The sequence below is a fragment of the Vigna angularis genome, chromosome 3 (genome assembly GCF_016808095.1).
Source record: "Vigna angularis cultivar LongXiaoDou No.4 chromosome 3, ASM1680809v1, whole genome shotgun sequence".
NCBI classification, from domain to species: domain Eukaryota; kingdom Viridiplantae; phylum Streptophyta; class Magnoliopsida; order Fabales; family Fabaceae; genus Vigna; species Vigna angularis.
The window spans coordinates 20241752-20252780 of record NC_068972.1 but is presented as its reverse complement, the minus strand read 5'-3'; the positions used below and the strand labels follow the sequence as shown (position 1 = coordinate 20252780).

Sequence of the window (11029 nt, the reverse complement as noted above, 5' to 3'; positions counted from 1 at the left end):
CCTTCTTCCAATTCTTGTTGTTATTAGGAGGAGGCCAGCTGAAACATGCGCCAAGGACCATTTATTTAGGGTCTCCGTAGTAATCATAATGTCAAGAGTCTCCTCAACTTTCTCAATTGAAAAGGGCTTGAACTTTTGCAACATCTCCTTAAAATAGGCTTTGTTCTTCATATTGGTCAACCCCATAACATCTGAAATAAAAACAACAACTTAGCTAAGTTAAACTGATTAAAACTGGAGTTACGAGAAAACACTAGAAGGGAGTTGAATAGGTTTTCATAACCTTTTTCGCGGCTAGGGGACTAAGCATGATGTACGTAACACTCATGAGTTATTTGTACTTTATCCATAAACGTAATTCCGTGAAGATCATTTACAGAACTAACTCAATACTCTCCAAAAGATATTTAAGTGATAACATGTTGGCGATGTAAACGCTAGCTGAAAACTTGATGTTAACTTGAGTGCCTAAAATGATTGCCTTCATCAAGAGCCAATTGTTTACAGAAAAGACTACAACGCACAAACAATTTTATAATGGTTCACATATTAGAGCTATATCTAGTTCTCCTTTAAGTTAACTTAGAGGGCTTCATTAAATATTTAATGAAGTACAATTGAGTGTTTTAAACCACTCTTGGTGTTCCCAGTCGTATTGAGTAATCATTGTTACTTCTGACTAATTGAGTCTAACTCACTCCTAATTGCGTAGTATTATTCACCACTTTTGGTATCCCTCTACGCTTCTAGTATCATTGTGATACATCGTCTAGTTGAGTATCACCTACTTCTTGTTGGAAAGTATTTTTCACCACTCCTGGTATCCCTTATCAGCGAATAGCTTCGAGTTACCCCAAACCAGTTGAGTATTCTCACCACTCCTAATTTCTCAGTTAACAAGTAGTTGTTAGTTACCCTTGACAAGATGAGTATTCGCACCACTCCTGGTATCCTCAACCAGTGAATAATCTCCTATTACCCTAGACTTGATGAGTATTCGCATCACTTCTGGTATCCCTAGGCACTCCTGGTATCCTCAGTCAACGAATACTGGTGTATGTGGCCTGTACACCGGTTAGTGAACCTTTAAGGCCAAAGCACTGTGAGCAGGCTATTATTGGCTTACCATGGAAGAAGATTACAAGGTCTTTGTCCAAAAATGTAAAAGTTTTTAGGAGTATGGGAATTAAAGTAAAGGTGTCACTAGTAGAGCTACACAACATTATCTCTCATTGGTCATTCGTGCAATGGGAAATGAACATCGTGGGTCTGTTCTTGACCGATCGTGTGTAGAAGAAGTTCCTTTTGGTTATCATTAACTACTTCACTAAGTAGGCGAAGGCTGAAGCTTTGGCAACCATCACGGCCTAACAGGTGTAGAAGTTTGTGTCGAAGATTATCTGTCGCTTTAGACTTCCCCACATGATCATGACTGATAATGGTCAACAATTCATCGACAAGAAGCTTGACGAGTTCTACAAGAATTTGGGCATCAAACATGTCACCAACTCTATCGAGCACCCTCAAACGAAAAGTCAAGCCGAAGTAGTCAACGAAACCATTGTGGCTAAACTAAAATGGCGTCTAGGAGAAGCAAAAGGTGCCTAGGTTCACAAGTTTCCCAAAGTCTTGTGGGTTTATCAGTGCTTAACGCACATAACCACAAGAGAGATACCCTTCAACCTTATGTATGGTATTGAAGCCATGTTGTTAGTAGAAGTGGGTGAACCCATGCTCGGAAGGCAAATTCAAGACATGAGCTTAATGACGAGCAATTAAGGATAGAACTTGATACTTTGCAAAAAAAAGGAGAGAAAGGGAAGTTGTTTGGGTATAGGCCTACAAGAAGGTGATTACACGAAGATACAACACCAAAATCAAGCCCACAAACTTCAATAAAGGTGACTTAGTGTGGAAGAAGACCTGCGATGCTCCTAAGAAACCAATGCACGGGAAGCTCGCAGCAAATAGGAGTTATCGAAGATTTGAAGAACGAAGTTTATCTCCTGGAAGAGTTGAATGGGAAGGAAATTCCCAACACATGGAAGACATCCCACTGAAAGTTTTATTTTAGTTAGAGTATGTCAATTATAAATTTCCCAACAATTAATATGACAAGAAGTTTTGAATAAATTTCAAGAAATTTGCAAGTGCAAACCACGCGACCTAAGCCAACAAACTAACGAGAAGAGGTTGGTGAAGGATGAGTTCACATATGAACCCCTGCCAACCTCGTTGAGTCGATGAAGGAAGAGTTCGTTCATGAATCCCAACCGCTTGGTCTAAGAACGAATGTGAAGAGGTTAGTGAAGGATGAGTTCACTCATGAACCTCTGTCAAGCTCGTCGAGCTAGTGAAGGAAGATTTCATTTGTGAACCCCTACCGCTCGGTCAAAGAACGAACGGGAAGAGGTTGGTGAAGGATAAGTTCACCCATGAACCCTTTCCAACCTCACTAAATCAGTGAAAGGAAGAGTTCATATGTGAACCCTTGACACTTAGTCAAAGAATGAATGAGAAGAGGTTTGTGAAGGATGAGTTCACCCGTGAACCCCTACCATCCTCGCTAAGTCAGTGAAGGAAAAGTTCATACGTGAACCGTTGCTGCTCGGTTAAAAAATGAACGAGAAGAGGAAGGTGAAGGATGAGTTCACCCATGAACCTTTGTCAACCTCAACACACTAGTGAAGGAAGAGTTCATCCATGAACCCCTACCGCTCGGTCAAAGAACGAATAAGATGAGGTTGGTGAAGGATAAGTTCACCCATGAACCCCTGCTAGCCTCGCTTATTCAGTGAAGGAAGAGTTCATCCGTAAACCCTATTGCTCGGTTAAAGAATGAACAAGAAGAGTTTGGTGAAGTATGAGTTCACCTATGAGCCCTTACCAACCTTGCCGAGCCGGTAAAGTTTACTCGTAAATCATGGTTGCTTGGGCGACCCTGGGAGGGATCAATGAAAGTCAAATTCTCCAATGAGTTCATTCTAACCTCATCAAAATTAACCCAAAAGCCATAACCGCGCAAAGAGATGATAAAGGGTAAGTTCATCCGAAAACCCCTCTCATTGGGTCAAAAATATCTCATAAAGAAGAAAATTTTGATAACCAATTTTAATCACGTAGTAATCCCCAAAGTGTTTAGGAGATTTTAACCGAATGTTACGTGAAGAATTGATAACATTAGAGTAGCAAGTCACAAGCGACAAAATTAGGTAAATAAAAACAAAAATGGGAAATGTGATTTTATTAAGTATGGCAAATCATGTACAAAAAATCTGAAGGTCGACGGTTACATAGTCCTTTTAAAATCTGACAAAAAGGTTGTTTGTTTGTTGGCCACAAAAATAATAGGTGAAAAGCCTACTCATGGAGATCCACTTGAGCCTCGCCCTCGTCCTCTACGACCACCTCTTCTACCGACGGGTCATCAACAACTTCAATGATCGGTTCAGCCTCAACATCCTTTTCTTTTGAGATTTCCTGGATGTTCATTAGCTGATTGTCATAGACGTCCTTGTACACATCGAACTTACCCTCGACCAAAGGGATTCCATAAAAGAAGGCCGCCTAAAAGAGGGTCTTTTCAAAACCTATTTGGTGCTTGTTGAAGACCTCATCTTGGGCCTCATTCAGCTGAGCAGTCAAGACTTCCTCCCTCTTGATCCATTATCCTTTTTGTTGGAGCAACTCAGTGTTTTGAGTAGAGAGCTCCTCTCTGGCCATCTTTAGCTTTTGACAATCTAAGGTAAGATCGTCGTTCTTTCTTTGAAGCTAATAGACAAGGGTTACGACATCCTTCTCAATCGTTCAAAGTTCCTCGATATAGAGGTTGGCCTCTTCGAGCTACTTTTGATAATTGACCCGTGCAATGGTGGCTTCATTTAATTACACTTGTAGGTTAGCCATCTTAAAAGAAGGGCGAGGAGAGTGGCCCGAGCGTTTAGATCGAAAACAATATTGAACTTTCCATCTTAAGAGAGCTCATACACCACCTTGATCTCCTCTTCAACAAGCTTAAAGTTTGTTCGAGCACCCATCTAGAAGTCGATGCTAAACATACTCTCTCGTAGGGTCCTCGACGAGCCAACTTCCTTACAGTTATGTTTATGAGAATAAGATTTATGCCCTTCATGAGAAGATATCTTCTTTCCCTAATTCGTCAACTGTTGGGGAGAGATAATCAATATAGGCTTAGACTGAGGGGTAATAGTAGCTTGGGTGAGAGGAGAACACATTTGTTGCCTCTTAGGGGTAAAGCGTTCAGAAGTAAGATGGCGAGGAACTTGACGAGGTAGGATTTGATCATTTAAGCTTCGCACTAAGATATTAAACAATTGATTGAAGACTTCACCGTTGGATGAAGTAGATCGTCTAACACACATGGTATCGTCTAGCCTATGTAAACGCTTTAGATTTTTCTTTGTTCAATTCAGCAAGTGCATTTAGCAAGGTGTTTCCTAGCATAAGTTTTTGGACTATCATTTAGGACTTTTCAACATACTTTCCAAAAACATATTTTGACAATTAAGACATATTGAGAGTTTGTTTAGTTATCGTCTAGTGATGTATAACCTTTGCATTTAGCAAGACTTTCATTGACGCATTAATTTTAGAACCGTTTAGTGATGTGTCTTGTTCATACCTAAATTTTTCACTAAGGCTTTGCTTAAGGTAATTCAGTTTCTCATTATATTCATCAATCACTTGTATTTTACCTATGTTGTTATTCTGATGATAACACCGTCATATACTCATTTCGTTTAATGTTATTTATTAAACTTCAAAACACATGAGAACGTTTAGACAGTTTAGTATTATAGACAATCTTGTCTTAACAGTTAGTATTTGTGGGAGTTGACCTCGATCGTACTCTCCAAAACAACTATCAAGGTTTTAGCTACCAAAGGAATTGGCCTCTAAATTAATCTCTAATTAGGAAATTGGTCTCTAAATTGGTTTCTAAACATATTTTTTTTACTAAAATTGGTTATTATTTAAGAGCTTCCTTGTAGTGCATAAGCCTTGGTTTACTCTTAGAAGATTATTGAATGATTAGAACCGCAATTAAACCTATTTAAAAGTAAAAACCTATTTAAAAATACTATAAATAAAAAGTCCAAATAAAATAGTTGTAATCTTTTTAACCTACATTTATTACAAACTTTATTTGTCAATAATTTACTTAAACGCTGAAGTATCTTATACAAATATACTCCAAAAGACTAACAATGCCGAAAACTCTAAATTAACCAAAACCACATGAGACGAGGGAAACTAAGGAATCAAGAAATAATGAACAATTCCTATTTTCATCATCACTACTATTATTATCCCTTTAACCATGAATCTTAGTAATTATTTTTCATAATACATTAAGTATAGCTATTTTCGTTTACAAAATTGCATGAAGGTTTTGTTACTGTTAGGTCAATTCACGTGTCTAGTCCATACAAACTTCAGGTGCCGTGATTTTTTTTTTCTGTTGTTTGTGTTTTAATCTTCAACTTTCAATATGTCCTTGGATCTCGTTAGAGACTTCATTATCATCATATCACTATACTTTAGATTTCTTAAACATTATGATGTATTTTAATTTTTTATTAGGAAATTAGTTTATAAATTATACCTCATTGTAAAAATTGATGTACTCTTCTAGAGATGATAATGTTCGATACATCTGGCCTATAATAATATTTGATATAAGATAGTGACCAATAGTGATTTTCGATAAATGAAATTTTTAGAATAAAATTAACCATTTTGCAATTCTTCTAATCGATTATCATGGAGTGAGTTTAACTCTAATTGACATTTATAAACTCGGTTTATAAGGTAATAATTTTCTTTACTTATAAATTAGTATGATATTTAATTGATGTAAAATTTTGGACATTCATATATAAGAAATGTAAAGTTTCTATCTATTGTATCATATCATATTAACAAACATATTTTGGGAATTGCAAATAAAGGAGATGGTGTGGGATTGTTAGAGCACAAAAGGCTCAAGTTCAGATGGGTTCAATCTTGGATTTATAAAGGTGTTTTGGAAACATAATAAAGGGAATGTAATGGAAGCAGTGCATGATTTTCAGTGTGCTATAGGAAGTGGCTTTAGGGAAAGCAATCCATCTTTTGTAACACTAAACCAAAAAATCCACAAGGGCTAAAAGAGTATAGACCCTATAAGATTATTTCTAAGGCAATGTCAATAAGACGTTCTGTATAAGTGCCTTAAGTCTATGCAATAAGTGGATTCATCAAAGCATAAATTATTCAAAATTTACTTGTAGATTTTAGAATTAACTTACTTATTCATTCCACTGTAACTACACTAACTCTAGAAGTGATGTTGCACTTGCACATACACCAAAATAGAAAACACACACAGCACACTACAATTACAATGATAATGAAGCTTTTGCCTCACTAGCTCACACTGAGGAAATAAGTAAATTAATTGAGGGCTCTTAATAGAGGTTGGAGTCTATGGCCATGATGGTGCTAAGGTTCATTGGAGTCATAATATCAGAAGTTCCGCTGAAGATGTCTCTGACAATAAACCCTAAAGCACGTTCAGATGGGTGATAAGGATCCCAAAATGCATATGTGTCACGATTTGGGCACAAGTTTGATGCTACAGTGCACAATCCTATCCCATTGAAACGACCTTGACCGCAACATGCTATTTTTGATGTAACAAAACCTGCTCTCACACCAACAATTCAAAATCAGGATACATGGATTGCATCTAATTCAAAATATATATTCAATATCAATAGTAAAATAAAATATTTTTAAAAAATTTATAATTTAACATCAATATGGTAAGTCTTGTTATCCCAAAAATAATATGTATTTATTAAATATGTTACATATTACATAAAATTCTAAATTTAATTTTAAAAAATGGTAAAATAACATGCATTAGCATTAATTTGATATACACTACAAAGATAAAATGATTATAAAATAATAATTTTTTATATTTTAAAGGAAAAAAAAGATAATGTTGTATAAATGTAAAAAATTTCTATATCAATTAAAAAACATTACCTCCATCACTTCATGAAAATATCTTAACCATCTACCTTTTTTTTCACCCATTTTAAATTAGTTCAGATTCTTACACTTTGTTCACTTAAATGGATTAGGGAGAGTGGTTGAATGAATTTCAGAGCATTTGAAGATAAATTTTTTGTTTTTATTTGAGTGGATTTGGAGGTAAGTAAGACTCATTTGGAAGTAAATTTTTTTAATTTGTCGTATCAATCAAATCCTACACTAATTCTCGCAAACTTTACCTCCAAATCCACTCAAATAAACAAAAAAAAAATTATGTTCAAGTTCTGTCAAATTCATTCAATCACTCTCTTTCAAATCCAAATGAACAAAACCTTAGTGAAAACTCCTGACTGTCTAAACTTTTATTACATTGTAGGGAACTTTTATTACATTGTAGGCAACTTTTATTGAAAAAATATATAAATACAATTTTATAAGTATTTTTCACTTTTTTAATATTAAATATGTTTACAATTCCTTATATGTAAAATTGAAATTTATACCTATTCCAAATTTTAAGTTTCGAAACTTAAAAAATAAATGAATATAAATTTTTTAATCCATTGATTTTAATTTTCTTTTATATATGAAATGGTATTCAAAATTAATATTTAAACTAAAATATATCAAATAATGTAAACCATCTAAATCTATACATTAACATGAAACATTTCTTGTTAAATTAGAAAAACTACTTTTTAAAATTAGAAAAACAAATTATATCAAAGGTTTTGTAAGATGTACTTTCAATTTCATAGTTTAAATAATAAAAACGTATTTAACTCAGATGTAAAAAAAATTAGAATTAGAGTTTTATAGGAGTGTCCATTTATATACTTATTGAATTTAAACTCGAAACTAATTAAAATGCACTTAAAGAAATTATTAATAATTTGATTGTTTTTAATTTGAATTGCAAGAAGTGATTTAAAGTGGGTGGAAGAGTTAAAAAATGAATAGGAGTATTTAGTGATAAAAAAGAAGAATGAGAGAGACCAAATCTTTGAGGGTTGGTGATGAAGTTCATGTTCATTTGGAAGGCATTGACAGCAACAAAAACGTCAGAGCCCAGTTGAGAGTTGAGATCTCTGATCATTTGGACCAACAGTGGGTTGAAAATTTGAACAGCTCGTTGTAACTCAGCTACACACTCTCCATTCCTACTCCTCGTAGCAAGCTGAGCAGGAACACAACCCAATGGACCAGTTCCAGTCACTAGCACCCTTCTACCTCCCAACTCATACAACCTCTGCATTTTCATAAATACATCATTTACCAATCAAATTAAATCACCCCACATCAATCATTTTCATCATTTTTTTCACATGAAATTGGTAGTTCCTCACTTTCTTAATTACTCGGTAATCCATCTCCTAGAAAATCTTAGGTTCAAACTTCTTATACATTTATTTAAAAAGGAACTTCTTAAGTAGGAATAAGTCATGTTTAAATAGTATTTTTTTTTTCTATACAAGAAAAATAAGTCATTAACAGTTTAAAATAAACCAGTACATCTATTTTTTTATAAGTGAAAAAAACAAGTACAAAAACAAATCGATTTAAATTAAAAAATATATATACTTTTTACTTTTTCTTAATTATTTTTTCCTTTTAAAATTATTAGATATCACAATATAAATAAAAAAAATTGTAACATATAAATAGATGAAAATTTTATTTACAAAGTTGATTTTGTAAGATTGACTTAATCTTAAAATTTATTAACATAATATTATAGTCATATGTTAGAATCTGTTTAATAAAATTTTTTATTTATTAAATTTATTGTTTTATCTATTAAATTTTGGACTGGAGATGTATATGTTTTCAAATTTATTGAAAATTTTATATTAAATAAAAATAAAATAAATTTATATGGTATAAATCAGTCAAACCTTGTCTTATAAATAAGTTTTATAGGCTTAAATTAAAATTTAATTTTACTTCTTCACCAAAATGTTCAGAGAAAAAGAAGTTTTATAGGCTTAATTTAAAATTTAATCCTATTTCTTTACCAAAATGTTCAGAGAAAAAGAAAAGGTATATAGAGAGGATTTGTAACTTGACAACTTTGCATTACTCCTATGTTTTAGGTCATGAGGATGAAGATTTTACTTGCGAGCTACAAATGCTTGTTAGAGCATACTTCAACCAATTTATTCAATAATTAAAAATGTAAATTTTACAAAAAGAATAATAATATAAAACTATCACTACAGCATAACTGGCACAAAACTCACAACCTATAAGACGTGTTTAATTTTTGTAAAATGAGAGAAAGCAGCCCTACGTAAAGAAAACTAAAGGGAAAGAAAATCTCTATAAACGATAACTTTTTTCTCCACGCTGCTCCACAGTCATCTCTGTTTCCCTTTTCGTTTCTTTAAAATAATTAAAATTTATAGGTAAAATACTAAGTTATTTTTTATTTTTAAAAGATATATAATATTTATGATTAACCAAACAAATTGTAATAATTTCTGGAAATTATGAATTTTAATATAAAAAGAAAAATCGCACATAAAAGGTCTTATATACACATAACTTATGTTTAATATTATAGAGATACTATATTATCGCCATCACATGAATTGGTGCAGTTCAATCAATACAGTAACTGAATATAGCAGACAGGAAGAAAGTGAAAGAAAGAAAAGAAGAAAGTGGAGAGTTCGTATACCATAAGAATTTTTCGATACTCAGAGATTAGGTATCGGCAGTACTGAGGGATAGTAAATTGGCGAGACCTGGCTGACACAGGAGTCAGAAAATAGTTGTTAACAAAGTCGTTGCCGCCAAGCGTCATCAGCACCAGCGCCCCATTCACCACGCGCTGCGCCTGCGCCGCCCCCACCTCCGCACTCAACCGCCCCTGGTACTGCTGGAACAGCGCAAACTGCTGAAACATTCTCAATATCCCCACCTGCACCGTCTCACGCACCTCAATTAATTCTCAATTATGCTTCTAAACACTAACAATTAATGTAATCAATAATACTTAATTTCGAATGCAACGTGAAGACTTCAATTAATTGCAAATGTCGTGGTTAGGTTAGGGTTAATTTAACTGCATTAATCAATTAACTACTACATGAATGTATAGACCGAGAAAAAGAGAGGTGGATTTACGAATTGAAAACCAGTGTCGTTAAGGATTCCTATCCCTGCGGAAGCGAAATTAGCCCCAATCAAGAGCCTCTGTCCGGTTAATTGAGGGCTCAAGTATGGTAACGTTGGTTCGGATCCTATATGCTGGCCTGTGTGTAACAATGTTGGGAATTAGTAATTCCACAGAATAAATAATATGCATGAAGATGGTGGAATGTGTTATGTGAATAGTACTGATTAGGTCAGGGAGGTTGAAGCCGTTGGAGAAGCGACCGGTGGGGCGGTGGGTGGGGTAGTCGATGCCGTAGGGAGGAGAGTCGGCGCGTGCGGTGGTTGGGAGGTAATTGTTGTTGCCACTGTCAACTAGTGAGTCTCCGAACACGAAGAACGTGCGAGCACCTTCTGCTGTCTTCGTGCTCGTGAACACTGTCACCACCGTGAGGATCAGGATGATGAAGATGGTTCTGGAAGTTGACATGATTTTGAATGGGTTGTGGGTGATGGTGCATTCTAGGACTGGGGGAGCTCCTCTTATATAAGATTCTCGTGCCATGCTGTGCTCCGTTATACTCTTAGTTCGTTATCGCTGAGTGTCGAAATTAAGCAGATTAAACAACTACATGTTTAATTATTTCTAGTTTTGGTTTCAAATAATGTTTAATTAAAGAGAATATATGTTTTCCTCTCTCTACTTCCAACAACATTCATTATAACATGGCTTCTAACTTCCAAAAATAAATAGTTATATACGTGTGTGTATATATATAACATTAGAATATAAGATATAGAATTTTTTTATTTTATTAATTTTATTATCCATAAGAAACTATTATTAACAAATTCATAAAAATTATTT

At 34.2% G+C, this 11029-nt stretch overlaps 1 protein-coding gene across 1 annotated transcript; it reads right to left on the bottom strand.

Annotated features, from left to right (window-relative positions):
• Window positions 1-6256: 6256 nt before the first annotated feature.
• On the bottom strand, window positions 6257-10746 carry LOC108323370 (GDSL esterase/lipase At4g28780). The gene is made up of 5 exons (XM_017555804.2): window positions 10408-10746; window positions 10195-10322; window positions 9746-9988; window positions 8062-8314; window positions 6257-6706 (listed from the first exon to the last, which is right to left on the bottom strand). Exons 1-5 carry the CDS (start codon window positions 10724-10726, stop codon window positions 6471-6473), a joined length of 1179 nt encoding a protein of 392 aa, XP_017411293.1. The 5' UTR covers window positions 10727-10746; the 3' UTR covers window positions 6257-6470.
• Between the last annotated feature and the right edge of the window lie 283 nt (window positions 10747-11029).

Excerpts from the sequence above, each read along its gene's own strand:
- LOC108323370 (XM_017555804.2), bottom strand. The coding sequence starts at position 10,726 with ATGGCACGAGAATCTTATATAAGAGGAGCTCCCCCAGTCCTAGAATGC. Across the intron at positions 9,989-10,194 it reads ACGACACTGGTTTTCAATTC|GTGGGGATATTGAGAATGTT; the intron begins GTAAATCCACCT and ends GAGACGGTGCAG. Across the intron at positions 8,315-9,745 it reads AGTATCGAAAAATTCTTATG|AGGTTGTATGAGTTGGGAGG; the intron begins GTATACGAACTC and ends ATGAAAATGCAG.